This window comes from Embiotoca jacksoni, unplaced genomic scaffold (genome assembly GCF_022577435.1).
Source record: "Embiotoca jacksoni isolate LCO1_2020_lvr unplaced genomic scaffold, fEmbJac1.0.p SCAF_6, whole genome shotgun sequence".
NCBI lineage: Eukaryota > Metazoa > Chordata > Actinopteri > Embiotocidae > Embiotoca > Embiotoca jacksoni.
This window is the reverse complement of record NW_027185414.1, coordinates 1,213,137-1,233,582: the sequence shown is the minus strand read 5'-3', so window position 1 is coordinate 1,233,582 and position 20,446 is coordinate 1,213,137. Positions and strand designations below refer to the sequence as shown.

At 42.3% G+C, this 20,446-nt stretch overlaps 1 protein-coding gene across 8 annotated transcripts in view; it reads right to left on the bottom strand.

Annotated features, from left to right (window-relative positions):
• Positions 1–12,110, bottom strand: part of dpy19l3 (dpy-19 like C-mannosyltransferase 3) — a 65,609-nt gene extending 53,499 nt beyond the window's left edge. The window contains exons 1-4 of one of the 8 annotated variants that reach the window (XM_069173948.1): positions 11,934–12,110; positions 11,564–11,581; positions 11,199–11,328; positions 9,633–9,760 (exon numbers count right to left, since the gene is read on the bottom strand). In XM_069173948.1, coding sequence (XP_069030049.1) covers positions 9,633–9,760; positions 11,199–11,316 — 246 coding nt within the window. In that variant the 5' untranslated portion in view covers positions 11,317–11,328; positions 11,564–11,581; positions 11,934–12,110. The other 7 variants (XM_069173949.1, XM_069173946.1, XM_069173947.1 and 4 more) reach the window with 7 other exon arrangements.
• Between the last annotated feature and the right edge of the window lie 8,336 nt (positions 12,111–20,446).

Here is a 20,446-nt window from a genome sequence, read left to right as displayed (position 1 = left end):
GTTATTATAAAACCTGTGAAGCTCCCTTGGTATTACCAGACCCAAATTTATGGTGCGAATATATGGGTCTGGACACGCTCCATTGAGGATTGTTTTCAGTCGCTCTGGAATTAGACCTCGAGTTCATTTTGAAACTATTGGAGAAGCCTTTAACCAATGGACACTGACAACCATATACCATGTTGTGTGCTGAAACTCTACCACCACTGCTTTTATTAGGACTACTTCACCATCATCGAACCTGGCCACACCCACTGGTTACTGATTGGTCCGCCGTCAGAGAGGCTGAGCAAACCGTAACCATAAGTCTGAAGCTGTGAGCGATAGTCAGGCAGAGCCAAACTACAGCGGCACGGCTCCACGTTGAGATTTGGTGAATGAGCAAGACCATTTCATTACCCTCCATTTTGGATTGTTTATGTCAATTATATCTAGTTCTAGGCATAATGTAATTTCTAGACCAACCACTGTGGCAAAGACCAAAAGTGAGGGTTCCCACAACCAATAATGCTAACAGTAATTCGGGAAGTTGAAATTCCAGTTAGATGCAAAAAAAATGGATTTAAACAGTGACAGTGAGAACATATCCATAATGGCCATTTACAGACTGTGTTTTATTGATATCGGACTTCTGCATGGTAGTAATTTTCTAATTGCCAAGACGAATCGCTCACCACACTCACACCAATACATTTTACACATCCTGTTGGAAAAACCTGCTTATAGTTCTGCAAGAGTGTGCACAGAAATAAATGCATGCTTTTCTAGAATAAATATGGTTTATACTTAATCCATGTCAACCAGTTATAAAACCATTTCAATTATAAGGAAATATTTATTGTGGTTCTGATGCCTCACAACATACTATTATGTGCTTATCAGATAACTACATGCTCACTACTATTGTGGCCATCCTGTAATTTAAGTCCTGAGCACTGTAATGAATATAGAAACCATAGAGAACGGGCTATTTATGAATTCAACTGCTTTGTTTGTGCCCTGACTTTACAATAACGAAGGGGCAGGAGCCCCTGCTGTGAACTGAGATCAGGCTGATGAGAAGTGAGAGAGCTTTTATTCGTATCAGAATACATGAATCCAGAGCACCAGGCTGTTACTATGACGCACTGCTTGCCACAATGTGCTCGGTTTATCGAAGGTTGAAATTGAGACAGTTTCAATTATTCAAGTAATAACTCCTACCGTGAGCTGAGAGAACCACAGCAGATTCTCATGTATTGCGTTGACACACCAGGCCTGAGTCAGTGCCAGCAGCCCAGCCAGTAACAGTCCTGCTGCCATGGAAACCCACTGTTGCCAAGGCCGCCGGTGTAGAATGCCTGAACCGGAACAAGTACGGGACAGTCCGAGCAAAGCAACCCCCCCTCTCCTCCCCTCCTGTATGGCATTAGACCTCGCTGTCCCCGACATCATGTTACTGCTGCATCTCCCTTCAGCTGGTGCATCTTGTGAAAGCCCCAAATGATGCTCTGGCTGGCTCCGTTTAACTCTCTTACGAAGCTCCATTTCCTGGGAAAGCAGAGATTATCAATAAATTCTTGGATCCTTTGATGAGCTGAATCCAGGTAGATAAACAGTATGCTCCAGGGTTAAGCTACAGAACTGATCCAAATCCATTACAGAAATAAATGTAAATGCGGTGTGTTTTTCATTTCTTGAAGTCGCTCCAAATAAATTAGCTTTTTAATCGCTTCAAGTTCCTTGCCAAAGGAAATATGCAAAAGCTTCCCTGCGAGGAAATGAGCGGCTTGTTTCCTTCCCAATCCTTCTTTTGAGTTTGCCCGAGGCAAAGCAAGCCTTGGCTTCTCACCAAGAACTCTGATGAGATGGCTAATCCTCAGTAAAAAAGAGAATAGGCCTAGTTAACAAGTTCACATATTGCTCATTACCCTGAAAGCAAGTTCACTTCTCAGAAGGCACCGACCGATCCTCTTCTCTCTGTTTCTCTCTGCTAGCATTTCCAGTTTATGGGTCTTTGAGTAACTCCCATCTCTGTGTCGGTGCTTGAAGAATCCGAGCGAGGGTCCATTCGGCGTTGGCCTTTCTCCGCCTTTCGTCCGTCTTTATGTCTTCGGAAGCCTAAATATAGACCGGCCTCTGCCCAATTTGAACACGACCAGAGACTTCGGAACAAAAATCAATCTTCTTCAATGGATCAGCCACTAAGTATGAGGAGAAAAGCAAACACGGCTGAGCCACAGTGAGTCTGCGAACAACAGGACAGGCTGTGGATAACTGGTGAAATCAGGGGGAGGGAAAGAAAAGAAGAGTTGACCACTTGTGACCTTTTGTCTATAAAAACACACATGCATACAGGGAAAGAGTAAGATGATGTGGGGGTGGGGAGCAGCGAGGGGAACATGTTGGAACATCATTCGGAAAATGTGGGGAACATTTGTCAGAGAGTTTTGTGGCTCTGGAAGCCGTGTCAAGCTGTGAGCACATGTCTGAAATAAACCCCGTTAGGCACCGGGGCCGACGAGGACATGACTTCACACCTGATGAATTCAAGAGGCCAGATTAGGCCAGCTGTCTCACTGCCTAAATAAGAGGACTGGTGATAACAAGCATCGCAAGAGTGTGTGTGTGTGAAATAGCAAAGGAGCGAGAAGTACTTGATAAAAAAAATAAATTAAAAAAAACCTCCCGACCCTTTCACCGCAGGCTAAACCCGGTAGCACATTGTCTCCTCTACACATCGGGTGAGGAAACTTAATGTGACATTATCAAAACCAGCCCCCTTTCCTTTTTTGCACAGAATGCCAATGCTCTGATACCATCAGTCACATAAGGTAAACTGCAAAACACCAACATCGGGCAGGCAGGACGACCGAACTCATGAATTACTTTCCAGCGTGTTTCCGTCTTTTCCGTCCCACTTGACCTGAAGACAGGTTAAAAAGCATGCGCGTGTCCCAGACGGTGAGTGGAGGAGTGGAAGTGAGAGAGACAGAGACAGAGACAGTGCATCTCTGAGAGCAGGAAATTAAAACCGTCATCCGACTGGCTGAGGGAGCAACAGTAAGCAGTTCAAAGGGAGGTCAGAGAAAGCAACCTGAACACTGTGTTCGCTTTACAGGTCATCATTTTCTTTGGCTTGGAAAAGTGAACGTGTCTTTTGCTGGATAATGCAGCATTTACCCGGCCTAATATGAAGTATCCTTTTCCCCCCGTTAAGGTCCTGATTGCGATCATTTGAAATGGCCGTGAACATTTGGCTTACTCGTTGTAATTGTTTCCAAACATCTATATAAAAACAGCTGGATGAAATTAACCGGAATTTAATATTTCCTCCACTGTTTCCATGTTGTTTCCTCCTGTTTGAGGTTTAACGTGATGTCATTGAGCCCCCTTCATCTTTTGTGGTTTAATGGCACGAGTGGAGAATAATATATAATAGTAATAATAATACTACAATAGTGGCATAAAATAAACAGGAAAAGGCAAATCGTCTATATGGCGATTGTCAGCTGATATTACCTCATCGTGACAGCCCCGCTGGGATTGTATTTTAGCGTAGTAAAGAACAAGACTTTTGGAAATTGTCCAGATGCATTTGAGGAATGTACACGACTAAAGTTAAAAGTATATCTGATCCTTTTTAACAGACGACTCAGTACAGATGTGGTCACTAACCTGTATTACACAACCTTGGAATCATAAAATAGTCATTTCATCAACATCTCAGTGCAGCCATGCTTGAGTAATGAGCCCAGTCAAATCCCTATTTTCTGCTCCTTTAGCTGTCTGAGAAAAAAGACAGAAATATGGCAATGAAAACAACAAGCTAAATGATGAGTTCAGCTGGGTTTTATTATTGGAGCCCTTTGTGTCGGCCCCCCCTTCTGAGTCAATGCAGTCCTCTTTGCAATGAATGAGGGAGCTGAGCCAATGTCTGTCTGAACACAGCCCGGGGGCCGTGTTCTGCCACACAGGAAATCAAAAGCATTGGACCTGTGTGAAAAGACAGCTGTCACTGAGTTCAACGTTCAGTTCGGAGGCGGCTACCGTTGCACTCGAATGGAGCACGATACAGTGACGCTGCCGGAGATGATCGGCGACGGAGGAACTTTCGCGATTAAGTATTCCGAGATACGTCGCTTAATCAACATCAGCACCGGTGTTACACACATTTGTGCGACCACGGGAATGTGCGCATTTGCGATGTCACCATGAATCTGATACCTGAGCCGAGCGCACATCAAATTTAAATGTTTTGGTGAACATAAAGACGTCACGAGGAGCAAAATCCACCGAGTAGGAAAGAGAATACAAAAGCGTGTCTAACCCCGGTGCTAATGGCGATCAAACAATGTTACACGGAGTATTTATTCAAGAAAGTTATTGCTTTCCCCTGCTCCGTGCACATCTCGTTCCTGCTCGCGTGTTGAGCTGTTTTCCTTTTGTTTGGGCGTCTTGGTGTTGCTAGAGATCGTTACTAAAACAGTCTAAATGTGCCCGTGTGGCCCCGTGCTGTTTTCACATCGAACGAAGCATTCTCAGACGTAGCCTGTACTACGTGAACGTCGTCTTGGTCAGAGGCTTTGATGTCATTAACAGAAGGAAACAGTCACATCCACACACACATGCATGCAGTGTGCGATGATGTCAGCCAGGAGCCCACTTAATGTGGGAAAATTTCGCGGAGATGTTTGCCAGACCTGTAAAGTGACCCGTATTTATTATGGATGAGAGCATCTGTCTACTTCATTACACAAGTACGCGCACACGCACACACACACACACACACACACAAACAGAAAATACAAGAAAAAAAAAAACCAAAAACCCAGTACAGAGCCACAAACTGTGTCCATTAAAATTCGGCTCATTTAAGTGTACATGCTGCTTTGTCTTCCTGTGACAATATCTCACAAATAAATTAAACTGTGCAGATTGTCTCGGTGTGGTCGGGATGAATTTCACAAAGCACCGGGCCGACAATGCAAATTACCAACAGATGAGATAAATTGATTGTTTTGTTTGATTCTTCCTTCTCTTCTCCGTCTCAGCTCCATACTGAAAAGAAAGTCCATTCTGTGATTAGAATAATGCCTCAAAATCTGAGCCAATATGTTCAGATGTACCTCAGCTCTCTTATTGTTGCTGGTTTTGATTTTCATCAATCCTTGTTACAGAAGACTCCCACCAAACTCTGAAACTAAAAGTTTCTAACAAATTTGTATAAATCTGATATCACTAATGACGCATCTACAGCCACGCTTTCGCTTCAATAAAACAGTTACCTTAATTAGCTTTAAAGAAACTGAAACACTCCATCTGAATGAAGACAAAATATCTATGAATTGAAAGTGCATTTCTGATTAAATCGCATAAGCCCAAAGCTCCCAGACAGTTTTGTCCAGTGGCAATTCCAATGAAGCTTATTCAAACAAGATGGCTGACTCCTCAATGTTGACCTAAAAGCTAATATTGCATTGCTGACAAGGTAACTTGATGAAGGAGTGGGTTCGATTGCGATTGTTTTTGTCGTTCCTTTTTTCTTTCATCACCACCCATGTCACAAACCTTCAGAACCATTTTTATATGAAACAATATCCTACAGTGTTGCAGTATCATATGCAAAAAACACAATAAAACTACAACAAGCTGCTTACATCCCTTCCCTCAATACATCCGCCACAACAAATGACAACTGTTACTTTCCCACAACTCGACTTAACTCCCCACTGCTTCTCGTACCTTGTACTTTTCTAGATTAAATATTCTACCGCAGATCGTATCGTTGTTTTCTACCGCAGATCGTATCGTTGTTTTCTACCGCAGATCGTATTGTTGTTTTCTATCGTAGATCGTATTGTTGTTTTCTACCGTAGATCGTATCGTTGTTTTCTACCGCAGATCGTATCGTTGTTTTCCTTTGCAGATCGTATTGTTGTTTTCTACCGCAGATCGTATCGTTGTTTTCTACCGTAGATCGTATTGTTGTTTTCTACCGTAGATCGTATTGTTGTTTACTACTGCAGATCGTATTGTTGTTTTCTACCGCAGATCGTATTGTTGTTTTCTACTGCAGATCGTATTGTTGTTTTCTACCGCAGATCGTATTGTTGTTTTCTACCGCAGATCGTATTGTTTTCTACTGCAGATCGTATCGTTGTTTTCTACCGTAGATCGTATTGTTGTTTACTACTGCAGATCGTATTGTTGTTTACTACTGCAGATCGTATCGTTGTTTTCTACCGTAGATCGTATTGTTGTTTACTACTGCAGATCGTATTGTTGTTTTCTACCGCAGATCGTATTGTTGTTTTCTACCGCAGATCGTATCGTTGTTTTCTACCGCAGATCGTATTGTTGTTTTCTACCGCAGATCGTATTGTTGTTTTCTACCGCAGATCGTATCGTTGTTTTCCTTTGCAGATCGTATTGTTGTTTTCTACCGTAGGTCGTATCGTTGTTTTCTACCGTAGATCGTATTGTTGTTTTCTACCGTAGATCGTATTGTTGTTTTCTACCGTAGATCGTATTGTTGTTTTCTATCGTAGATCGTATCGTTGTTTTCTATCGTAGATCGTATCGTTGTTTTCTATCGTAGATCGTATCGTTGTTTTCTACTGTAGATCGTATTGTTGTTTTCTACCGTAGATCGTATTGTTGTTTTCTATCGTAGATCGTATTGTTGTTTTCTACTGTAGATCGTATCGTTGTTTTCTACCGTAGATCGTATTGTTGTTTTCTATCGTAGATCGTATTGTTGTTTTCTACCGTAGATCGTATTGTTGTTTTCTACCGCAGATCGTATCGTTGTTTTCTACTGTAGATCGTATTGTTGTTTTCTACCGTAGATCGTATTGTTGTTTTCTACCGCAGATCGTATCGTTGTTTTCTACTGTAGATCGTATTGTTGTTTTCTACCGCAGATCGTATTGTTGTTTTCTACCGTAGATCGTATTGTTGTTTTCTACCGCAGATCGTATCGTTGTTTTCCTTTGCAGATCGTATCGTTGTTTTCCTTTGCAGATCGTATTGTTGTTTTCTACCGCAGGTCGTATCGTTGTTTTCTACCGCAGATCGTACCCCTTCAGAGTAGCCCGCTATAATAGACACAGCAAGAAACTACTGTGACATAATTTTAAACACATCTGGATCCTTCCATCAGCAACCAAACAGAGGAAGGTCTGCTCTTTCTTAACAAACCCGTGTGGTTTCGAGAGTTGCCATTAAGCAGTTCAATAAAATTATTCTAATAAATATTCTCTCTGATCAATCAGTGGTCTGTATTGCTTTTTAATCACCTTTTAGTATCAGCTCAACTCCACAACTTTTGCCTGATGGAAAAACAAAACAGCTGAGTCCAGTTGGGTTGAGTTCAACTTCACCATGTGGTGGAAAAACAGCTTATTACCACTTCATTAAAAACAAAACAGAAAGAGCACACAGCAAGAACGTTAATTTACATTTTGCCCCAGTTTGAGGTCGAGAGAGAAATCTGTTCTGCTATGTCAACCAGCTCAAAACCTGAGATGTATATGTCAGTTCGAACCAGTGTATAGCTGAAGCTCCAGACGGGGTATTATAAAATGACATCACATTTGGCAAGGCACAACGTTCTGTTGCTGTACAACAGTGAACACTCTTAAAAAGGACTGTAACAACCTGATGATTCAGGACTTAATGTGCTTCATTTAACAATCCTTTGCAGCGCACGGAAAAACAATCATCTCGTCTCAGGATGGAGTTTATGACGTGTTTTCAGGCCATTTTAGGCAGAAAGCTGGATGAGGGGAAGTATGTGATCGGAACTTTTGTTGAAACTGTTTCCTCTTGAGATAAGCAGAAAATGCACTTGGAATTCTTTTGTTAAATGTTCAAACCGAGAGATTTTTCATCTGTAAATATCCACATCTGAAACGAGGGTGATAAATCTTGCGCATGGATGTCGAATCCTTAGACAACCTCCTTATAAAAGTGCCAGATACATCAATCCAGTCATCTTAACAAGAGCCTTGTAAAAGATAAAAGAGCCCATGTGTTTTCAACATTCCCTGCTCGTCTTATGGTGCAATCATACAGCCGGTGAGTGTAGAGTTCTCATAGAGCAACCGAGGCACCTACACTTTTACAGAATGAAGCCTAATCAGTGGACAAATGGTCTGGCAACAGATCGTCTCATGATCATTCACCATAAGCATTTTTTTTTTAACATAAACTAGTTGTAAATGTTTAAAACCCCAGCAAACAGCAAACAGCCACACTAGTAGACTTTATTGTGATAGACAGAGAAGTGCCGAAAACTCCCTTCAGGTACTTCAAGAAAAATAGGATTGCTGCTGAGATTCTATGCCGGCCTAAATTTAATGTTGCACAATGGCATCCATTTTAGTATTCTTTATTAGTATAACCTGGTACGCTTTCTCCTTTTTAACCACATTATAGAAAATTAACACCTTTACCACCTACACAATACGCAGAATACCCTCTCTGGAGTCAGTGTTGGGTTTGTTGTTTCTGGGCTACTGTACCAACATGGCGGTGCAACATGGCAGTGCGCTCCGTGGAGGAGGTCCCACTCCCTATGGAGGTCTTAAAGGCTTAATCTGAGTTAATGAAGACAAAACCTTTCTTAGTTTTAGGAGATTAAAGACCAATGAAAACATAATTAGGAATATTAGGCTATATTTCCACCAACGGAGCCCCCTAAATCCTACACACTGAGCCTTCAATTTAAATATGGTTTGTCATCACTGAATTAGAAATACAGCTGGCACTATGATAAACCTTGGTGCTTAGTCATTCGGCTCTAGTATTTTATATTAGACCAAGAAAGCTTTTTATTAAATGGTTTTCTGCACTGACTGTTCTGTTGGAAGACGGACAGGCTGACAGTCTTCATGCTTCAGGTCATGAGATTAATAATGGGACTTTTCGCTCAACCTGCTGTTTGTCTGTTTGTACCATTAGGACACTAACTGAAACAAGGCAGTCTACTCTTGCAGCCTGCTGTGCCACTGCTGTTGCTGCAGCAGGTGTTTACCCTGACATTTGACTTCAAGCAGTGGGACAAGCTACTAAAAACATTACATTTGTTGTCACCAAGTGTCCCGGTAAGGACTGTGCCATACCCTGTGCCATACCCAGATATAATCAAATCTATTAAAAGGAAGGTTTACCGGGACGTGTCACGTCTTCCAAACATTTGATTGGTTCGTATTTGAACATAAATGAAATCAAACATCAAACAGACTGTATTGTTACAAAAAATGCACCTCTATAGACCCATTAGCCACATTGACAACATTTTCTGGAGGTTTATTGTTGCCTTTATTCAGATTGTGCAGCGTAGATTGACAGGACATGTAGGGAAAGTGAGGAGGGGAATGACAGCAAAGGTCCGGCCGGCCAGGAGTCAAACCGGAGCGATACTGGATTGTTGGGGCCGACCATCTTTTTCTGTATTATGTTCTGTAAAAAAGTTTAAACTTCAGTGCAAATCAGCTAATTTATACAACAAGCCGACTAATCTGTAATAGACCAGAGGGATATTACACCCGGCCGACGTTTTAGCCCATGTGGTTCGCCAAGTGGGTCACTCTGAAAGCATTTTCAGAAGAAAAAAACACTTAAAAGGAAAAGTTTGTGGCGTTTACCTTGATGTTGGAGAACCACAGGTCGTTCTCATGTAGAGTAGCCACATAAATACAGCACAGCAGGCCAAGGCCAACAGAGACAGACCATCCAATGGATGTCCAGATTATAGCCCCCCACGACCAGTCACCTGCAAGTACATGGGCATTACATTTATTAACATTGCAATTGGAAAAACACAGCATGCCATGATTAATGTTTTCTATAAAAGCCTTTTGCAAAGAAGTCACATGGAGGTGCCACAAGTGTAAATATAAAGCTTACTACAGAGTGGCTGAGTTCCATTTAGCTGCTTCAGTTTCAGGATAACAACATTATCCATGTCGGCTCAAGGCCGGATTATGCTTGAACAGAACTAGTTTAGAAGACTGACTGTCCAACCATATCAGAAATATGTAGCGTGCACATGTTTCAAACAGTCGCACTGGAGGGAGCAATGAAAAGTCTTTACAGAGAGAGGACAGGATCAAAATCATTTTAACATGGTGATATATCAGCAGCGCATGATTTCAGCCACTCATAAGTGTTGTTTTTAGAAGTAGAAGGTAGATAGAAATATCTGTGAAGAAGTCAAAAAACAAGAAAGCAAGCAAATCAAACTTTGGCTGCGTCCTTACCTCTGCATGAAGCTGGAGTAAAACTACAGAAAGGGTTGGACTAAGGGCTAACTAACCCGATTTAAGAGAGGTGTGTGTGTGGGGGGGGGGGGGGGGGGGGGGTTCCCAACAAGCAACCATCCAGTCACCTTTACTGTCTTACTGTCGGGGCTCACTGGGACACTTGTATATAACAGAGGTGGCCACGCTTTCACTTATAAGACAAGTGAAAAAAAAGTGTTAAAAAAAAAAAAAAAAAACTACTGTTCCTTCATCTGTCTCTTACTTTAGTTCAGTAGATATTGGTCATTTCAATCATTTAAAATGTCATTCTGTGATATTAAGAAAAGGGCAGAGTTTCTGTTCATTATGACTGATCTCCTTCTGGGATGCAACAAATTCAATTCAATTCAATTCAATTGTATTTATATAGCGCCAAATCACAACAGGTTATTTCATGGCAGTTAACACATTCAAATTCTCACAGCAGAACTGTGCAACATTATACAGAGAAACCCAACAATTCAACAATTGCCACATAAACTAGGAGGGAAATAAAACTCCCTTTTAACAGGAAGAAACCTCCAACAGAAGCAGGCTCAGAGGTGGGCGGAGCATCTGCCTCCACCGGTTGGGGTGAGAGGAGAGCAGAGAGAGAACAGGACAGCGTAGAGATCCAAGCCGAGCAAACATAACACAAGCACAACGTGCCCGCATACACACACAGTGCAGATTATAACCAGCACAGTCAATTATCAAAATGTCATTAAAACCACACCGAAAACTTGACATCCATGTCTGCACCCTGAGCAGGTGGGAGGTCTGGGACAGGTCCAGAACACTGATCCTGGAGCTGCACCAGGATCTCAGACACTGCAGCAGCCGGGGCAGGGTGCTGTCCAGCCATCCTTGCTCGCTGCAGGCTACCTATAAACCTATAAACTATCAAATCCACCTGGGAGGCTCACTCACCGTGCACGATCTTCTCTGAGTGGGGATCGGTGCAACAGTTGGACTGCTGGGACTGGAAGTCTGCACCAAGAGGGGCCTCCTTCCCCTTGCTGCCCTTCCTCTGACGCAGGGCTGTCATGTTGATGAACTGCTACGAGACAGGGAGAGAGTGGGTCTCATTATTCACACAGATATGATTATTGCAAAGACACAACAACAACAACAACAACAACAACAACAACACACACACACACAGGCAGACAGCGTGCGCACTAACGTTGCTGCGATCTGAGCCAAAGCAAACACCGAGCTGCATGCACCACTGTTTGTTTCCCTTCCCTGTCTGCAGCCTCTCATTCATACGCGGGGTGGACAGGCCTGCGTACCGCGGCGTTTCCTGGTTGCTGCAAGAACAACGTGAAGCATCAGATCCTCCGATCGATACCAGATCACCACATTAAAAGACGTGAATTGTACCGCAGCCGTTTCTACCGGGAGACATCACCAGCGTGTCCGGGTCAAATATCACGAGGGACGTTGTAGTGATGCGAATAGTGAGCAACAGAAGACGATAAAGTAGGAGATGGTCGGTTTAGAGTCGCGCTGTGCAGCACGGACACACAACTGCCTTATTTTTAATGAATGTGCATTTTTACATAAAGGCGCGCTCCCGTTATGGACGCCACACTTTGTTTCTGTCTTGACAGCAACAAAGACGAACACGGTTTGAGCCGACGGTACATCGATAAGCCTCACCCTCCTCTACAGCAGCGGCGGGTAGGACGGTCCGACTACCTCCCTCTCTCCCTCCTTCTCTACGGCTCTCTACCTCCCTCACTCTTTCATTTTTCTCTCCTTTTCTCCCCTCCCGTAGAAATTCATCGGTCAGCTTCGTGCCGCACTGGGTTTTAACCGAGAGACCACACCGGAACACGAGAGGGACGGCCTTCAAAATAAAAGCGCAGGACTATCTCCACGTGTTTTAGGTGGACATACGTTGAAGAATTGGATGGGTTGGAAATAATATCATAATATTAATATGGGCGAGAAAGGGTTTCTGAAAATATATCTACAGCTTTACAACAGCAACACATTGTAAGACATGAACAATAATGGCTTTTATTCATAAAAAAAACAAAAAAACAGCTTGTACACCATATATTACCAGGAGCAGGGCTCCAACACGCATTATCATGGGGTCAATTCCAGCTCTAGAAGCGGCGTTGAAGAACACTGGACTATCTTCTGCCTTGAAGAACATGTTGCCACTTTCACGGCGTTCACGCAGAGCTTCCAGTGACTCAATCTATAGTCTAGTTAACTCAACAGGTAAAAGGTTTGCATACACTACACATTACAGGAAGATATTTTACACGTAAGTTTACTATCCAAACAATGTCTGCGTAAATTTTGGTCGCATTTGAATTAATATTTATGGACGGTGGTGTTATAGGTTGCAGTGAGCCAAAGAGTTGTTACAATGCAGACCATTTCTTACTATAGCGAAAAGTGACCCAAAAGTCATTTTTGGGTCACTTTTTGGCCGCCACGCCACGGGCACACCGATCGACGAAAACAAATTCTTTTGATAACTTTTAATTCCAAACATGTTAAGAGGGCACCAGCTAAATGTCAAGTCGGTCCAACAAAATCTGGAGGAGAAGTCCGTTAAAATACAACGTGTGAATCGCCAAAAATGGCGACTAAATAAAAAATGGTGGACTTCCTGTTGAGTTGATGAAATGGTGCGTTGGAACTTTTTCGTACATCTCGGTGTGATACACATGTCCACCGAATTTCTTGCATGTAGGTAAATGTAGCCACCGGGGCATCTGTTTAGGGGGCGCTTAGCGAGCCATTTGGCCACGCCCACTCACGACTCCACTAAAATACAAAATCTTTCGCCGGGAGAGACGCGTGTACCAACTTTCATGAGTTTTTGAATATGATAAAGCCTCCAAAAATGCAGTTGTTTATGGAGAATAATAATAACGCGGAATAATAATTCTTTGAAGAACAATAGGGCTTTCGCACCATCGGTGCTCGGGCCCTCATTACTGGCATACAAGTGTAAAAAGAATTGTTCTAAACTGGGTGAGCCGCTATCTAGATGTACCGTCGTGGAAAAGCCTGCAGCTCGGCCAGAAGTCTTCAAGTTCTTCAAAATCATCCATTTTTTTGATTTTGGTTGAGTTTTCAAAACAAATTAAAACGGTGCTACCAAAGGTACACTGTGACTCACAGAGTTCAATGCAATGTGAGATTTACTCAATATTGAAAGACATGACAGAAATCTGGGAGCTGATTTTCAGGGAAAAGCTCCTCTGACAAAGTCTCCAGGGATCCCATATACAATACCTATAAAAAGTATTCACCCCCCCTTGAATTTTTCACCCTTTTGTTGCTTTTATACATGACATCATGATCAATATAATTTGACATCCCACAGAGTTCAGTTAAATCCATCATTAAGAAATGGAAGGAGTATGGCACTTGTTTAAATCTGCCTAGAGCTGGCCGTCCTCACAAACTGAGTGACCGGGCAAGAAGAAGAAGACTGGTGAGGGAGCCCACCAAGACACCTACGACCACTCTGGAGGAGTTAAAAGCTTCAGTGGCTCAGATGGGAGAGACTGTACATACAGCAACTGTTGCCTGGGTTCTTCACCAGTCGAAGATGTATGGTTAGAGTGGCAAAGAGAAAGCCACTGTTGAAAAAAGCTCATATAAAATCTCGCCTGGAATTCGCCCAAAGGCATGTGGAAGGTCAATTGGAAGAAGATTCTTTGGTCTGATGAGGCAAAAATGTAGCTTTTTGGCCACAGGACTGGACGCTATGTTTGGCGAACATCAAACACTGCACATCACCACAAACACACCATCTCCACCGTGAAGCATGGTGATGGCAGCATCATGCTCTGGGGATGCTTCTCAGCAGCAGGCCCTGGAAGGCTTGTAAAGGTAGAGGGGAACATGAATGCAGAAAAATATCGCCAAATCCTGGAGGATAATCTGACTCAGTCTGCAAGAGAACTACGACTTGGGAGAAGATTTACTTTCCAGCAAGATAACGACCCCAAGCATGCAGCAAAAGCTACACAGAAATGGTTCAAAGACAACAAGATGAATGTTCTGGAGTGGCCAAGTCAAAACCCAGATCTCAATCCAGTCGATAATTTGTGGCTGGACTTGAAAAGAGCTGTTCACGCCCGATCTCCGAGCAACCTGACAGAGCTTGAGCTGTTTTGCAAGGAAGAATGGAGAAACATTGCAGTGTCCAGATGTGGCAGCCTGATTGAGACAAATCCACACAGACTCAGTGCTGTGACTGCAGCCAAAGGTGCATCTACTAAATACTGACTGAAGGGGGTGAATATTTATGCAATCATTTACTTTACCTTATATATTTTTTAATGAATTGACATTATTTTGTAAAAATCTGTTTTCACTTTGATATTAGAGGTTGGGTTTTTTTTGTGCAAATTCTTGTCAAAAAAAGCCAAATTATCTTGACCATGATTTCATGTATAAAAGCAACAAAATGGTGAAACATCCAAGGGGGGAGAATACTTTTTATAGGCATTGCATGCCTACCTAAACTCACCTCGCCTGTGTGTGGAGCTTCAGATTCAGTTTATTTTTTTTATTTAGTTATTTCTGAGGTGTTTCCCAGCATTGTTGATATCCTTGACTCGAGGCCTTGAGTTCCTTGCTGAGCCATCTGTGTTTCTTCCAAAACAAACATTTTCTAAAACATGAAGAATTAATATCAAAATGAAAAATTTTAATATGCCATTATTTATTGAACTCAGAGAAGTAAGATACAAAAAAAAAAAAAAACGTTTTATGGTTCCTTATGAAATTCATTTAATCCCTTAATTATACCTTAATAATAATAGTCTAATGATGACTGTCACAAGATTATATACCACAGTACACTTTGCTGATAAAAAAAAATCTAAACCATTATAGACAAAATGAGGATCTTTAGCTGTTGTGAAACTTGAATCACAGATTGAGACAGCAGCACCACCAGAATAACAGCGGACTCCTCACAAGCCCCGCTCTCCTCCACCCGAAGCTGACTCCAAACACTGGCTTTTGCTGGTTTCTAACTATGATTAGCCTGATGAACACACAGAAGAACCCTTTTTCACTGCGGTCCCTGTGACTTTTTGCAGCGTAACAATAATCATGTCTCAGCTCTGTGAAGTGCCTCACCATGTCAGTGAGCCATGCACAACACCAGGAGAGACAAATGTGCAGCCATCATTAATTAATGTGACTAATTACACCTTTTTTTAAGATATGAAAATGTCTGCTGTGTAAAAGGTGTATTATCGTCTCAGTTTGCAGCTCTTTTGAGCTTAGTTTTACTTATTTAAGTTTGCAAATTTAAAGTGTTCAGTTAACTGCATATCAACCACATTTATGGCAGCTATTTTCAGCAAAAAGCTCTCAAAAATGGTGTGCTTTCTACTCAGCACCAAACAGACACTGTTAACGTCCAGCTAATAAGGAAAATGGAGCAGCAGGTAAAAACCTTGATATATTATCCCAGGAGCAGGAGAAGACTCAAATCGATCTGAAAGGAAATGAATATTGTGCTTATGCTCATCAGGTGTATTCAATTAAAAACTAAATTCGAATCTTCCACTGCTGTGTGTGTAATAGGTAACTGATCCTGTTAAACCAGCCAGCATTAGACGGAGCAGACACAGGGCCATGTCTCTGTCAGCTCAATGAGGACGATGTCTGGGCTGAAGGAGCCAATCAAATCAACGTGACTTTAAGTGATTAAAAAGGGTTTAAGAGAAGGAATTAACGCTGGCTGCTTTCATCAAGTAATCTAATGGACCTGAAAACTGAGTTTACACAAGTTTAAAATTTCAACTTTCCATTTCACACTTGTGAATGTAATAGTTCCAATGGGATTCCAGCATTTTCTAAAGAATGAGTGCAACAATTTATATTTCACAAAGACTTGCATGCACTTTTGCTCAAAAAAAATAAATCTATCATAAATCAACACACCTTATTGCAGCCACAATACGTAGGTGAGGAGGGAATCATGCAGAGGAAGTGTTCTGGTCATCAACCTCAAACTCCTTGACTTTATTGCACAGACCACCTATGACAACTCCAACATTGTGTATGGTTGTAAACGGTGTTGTGTGGATCCGGCGAGGTGCAGGAAAAATGGACACATGGGATTGGTCAAACTGTGGTTCCTGTTGTAGTCACAGATGGCAGACTGAACTGGACTCACATCATTTTATAAGTCTGTTTTATTAGATCTGGATGAATCGAAAGATCACGTAACGACCGTCTGTTATCACACCAGGGATGTGGCTCTTTGTGGAACTGCTGTTGTACAGTTTAACCCGGTATCGTGGCTTGGTGGCTTGGTGGACTTCCATGCGGGTCGATGAGGTCCAAATCCAAACATATTTTTTGAGTTGTTTTTCATTTCCAAACCAAAACCTTTTTTTTTGTTTTGTCCTAACTACAACCAAATGTTTTTGCTAAAAGTTTCATATTCCTGTAAATCACATGGCTCTAAGCATGCAGTAGGTTTCATTTCTGTCCACTACAGGAAAAGCACTTTCACGCCAAGACAGGGCAAGGCGTGGATATCTCACGTTTTGCTGTGGTGGACCGGCGTGTCTATTTCACGCTTTGCTGTGATACACAGTTTGCTGGATGCTGTTCACCTGAGAGCTCTCTGCATCAGGCTTCACAGTGTGTTGTGCTGAGCAATCAAAATGAACATTCGGTAGACAATTAATTGACATTTCCTGTCAACCAAAGTCTGTTGTTGGTGGTGTTCCTCTAGCTTCTGACAGACATCTGAAATGGGCCAATTCAGCTCCTCTTGCACTAACAGTGTCACTCTGATACACTTTCCAAATAAAACATAGTGAGTCCATCAAAAATGAATACTGGTATTTACTTTGTTTAAATGTTTTGCCAATGTTTAGTACATTTACGTGGTGGACCAGAAGGGAACATATTTAGGCTGTTTGAGTTTTATATGATGCCATATCCAGACAAGGATTTGTTCATCAAACTTTAATTAAAATATTTTGATATAGAACATTTGATTTGTAATATTCTCTGTATATTACCCATGTTTGTAAGTGTGTGGGTGTTTTGTAATTAATTGTGTATTCAATTTAAGGACGGTACTTTTGGATGGCACATCATCGTATACCTGTTACCTCAATAATTCAATACAGACACACTCCACTGAATCAGTGTTGCGGTGGCAACTGCTGATTTGAGCCTGCTAATTGATCAAATTGCCACTTAATATAATTACTGATTACACTTCCCTCCAACAAAATTTGTTCCGTGTCGTTCACTTCATTTTAGATGATCACAACAACATGGTGGAGGATTCCAGAGAGCAGAGGAGCAAAAAGAAGGGCAAGCCTGATGATAATAGTGTGAGAGTGTCAGGTTCTGCAAGTGGAAGACTGATGATGCTGAAGAGAACCAATAAGGTAAAAGATGAGGATATCATCATCATCAGGGAGCCCAGCAGTGGAATGTGTCAGTGTCAGCCTCAGATGAGGAGGAAATGCATGAAACGTCCCTCTCTGTAAAAAAAAAAAAAAAAAGCAGCCGAGGGACGAGGCATGAAAGTGTGTCTCTCCAAATCCTGTAGTAGTACATGTGTCGCTATGTGTTTGTGTGAAGCTGGATTTGAAGCCTACAGAAGTTTCCGGATTGACGACGGTGTTTTGTGGGATGTATGAGCAGGTTACTTTCAGACAGATGCTCCACCAGTAAGTCCAACATGCTCTTACTTGCTCTCTACCACAGATACACACTTGTACGCACACATACTCACACGCACATACGACTGCATTTCAATCAGGAGAGACTCGATTTAAGTGAACAGATAAACAGCTCGACCCGGACAATGAAGGCTGACGGTGGAAGGGGGTGGAGGAGATGACGCAGGAGAGAGAGGAACAGGTTTAAAGTTTGACAGCAGAGGACTGATTGGCTAATTGAGACGGTGGCGAAGTTTGATTGGTTTACCCATAACACCCATGGCGGCTGAGAGTGAATTGAGGAGGAGCTTTTAGCTCCATTTCATGCATCCTCAAGAAGACCGAATGCTTGTGCTTCTGCCTTGCATGTGACTAATAGATATATCCCGAAAGAAAAGGTCATCTCAAATAAGCTAAAAGTGATTACACCGGCGTCCCAGTGCTAACTGTGCCATCACCATCAAATGCTGTTGGAAAGACTGTGCCAAGCAAATATTGGAGGATTTCGTCCTCATCAAAGAATTGATATTCTGTGGTATTTTCTGTCTGCATTTTTTCAGCATCAGAATAAAAAGGTGTTCGAGGTCATGGTAGAAGTTACCTCATGGTAACAGGAGCAGGTGGAGCTGAATAATCTGGGAGATTTGCTGCTATCTCCCTTCCTGTCTGTTTTGATCTGGAAAAGAAAGACCTGTCGCCTCCATTGATCTCTACAGGTACCACGGAGCCAGACGAGGCCACCAGGAGGGAGGTTGAGCTCCTTTTGAAGTATTTATTTTTTCCATGTGGTGGTTTAACGTCCGCAATGCATAATACAAGTTGCTCATTTATTTATTTATCATTTACTAAGCCATCGGCAGCTGCGACGGTTAAAATACATGAAGAAAAAGGAGTATCTGTGCAGACTCTCCTTTGTTGTGTGAAGCTCATCAACATGAAGGACTCTCTTTAAAGGGGAAATCATGTGGTCAAATTTCTCTTTAGTGCTACCAGTGTTTAATCATGGTCTTATCTGGTTGAAAGAAACGGACCAAAGTTTCAGCAGTTGCACCAAAGCAATCGTTCAACTTTTAAGGAACCATCTCATTTGCTTCACTGCAAACAGTAATTTCATCAGGATGTTTACGGCACCGCTCTTTTGTCTGACTAGACATTAAGTCCAGCTCCACTCCTCTCACTCCTTCTGTCTCAGATCATCCTGAGGCAGATGATGGATGCTGCCATTGAAATGCACTCAAAAGGAGTCTGTCACAGGGACATAAAGGCAGCCAACATCCTCACTGAAACTGGATCTATTGTTCGCACGCCAGGGTGATTGATTCTGGCCGCCGCCGCCGCCTTGAGGAGGAGATCTTACTTTTACTGCAGTGGTATGATGTTTGGTTCTGCTTCTTCTCTTCAGTCAGTTGGAAATCTAGTGACAACTACGTCTGGTCAGACACTCTGAGAGGTGTAGCAGCTCCAGCTCCGTCGTTGGCTCAGGTAATGGCCATGTGTTCAGGCTCTTCCACTCACCTGGATCTATGCTGCGTCTCTTGTCACACTTCCATATATCTGGGCCTCCTTCTGTACTTAACAAATAACCTGCACACCACATTTCTCCAAACCCTATTCTCTAATTTCCATAACCCTTCGTCCCCTTAGAGTTGAAATAATGTGAAGAACTGATGTCAGATTTATTATACTGGATTATATGACATCATTATTGGACTCCAGATGATCCTCTTTCACTCTCAACCATCAATGGAGAGACGATCTGTCTTTGAATGGAAGATTTCCTCCATTCACCTGATGTGCTGAGGTATGTGGGGAGTTTAATTAGAGATCTTGGACTGGGTGAGGAACTGCTGCTGATTTGATACACACCCATACACCCAACTCAGTGGTCATGATTTGGATGCTACAAACACATTTGATTTTAACTGATTTAAAAACTGATTTGAGATCTGGATTCATGTTTGAACAAAAGTAGTTTCAGCACTCTGTTGTAATTTTAACACAAACCTTAAAGGGGTACCTGTGTGAGAGGATACGCACTGTTCACCCTGCAACCCGGTATCACGGCAAAACGGGAAATAGACACGCCGGTCCACTCCAGCAAAATGTGAAATAGCCACGGTTTGGCCTGTCTACGCGTGACAGTTACACGTTTTCCTGTAATTTTCCTGTGATTTATAGGAAAATTAAACTTAAAGCTAAAGCACGTGGTTGGGGTCACTAAATAAGCACATGGTTGGGGTTAGGAGAAAGAACAATATGGTTAGGGTTAGAAAACAAAAAAACAACTCAACAAAACATTGCCACCTCCTGGATTCGAAGCTCATCCTGCATGGCAGTGTGTGACTAATGCCACCAAGCCAACCCTCAAGCACCCCTTCTGTCCCCTAATACCGCCAAAAAATGTCCTTTGTCATCCCTGTTGCAGGACCTCGGTCGAATGATCCCACCTCACATGACATTAACGTGCATGTAACTTTCACGCTTTCA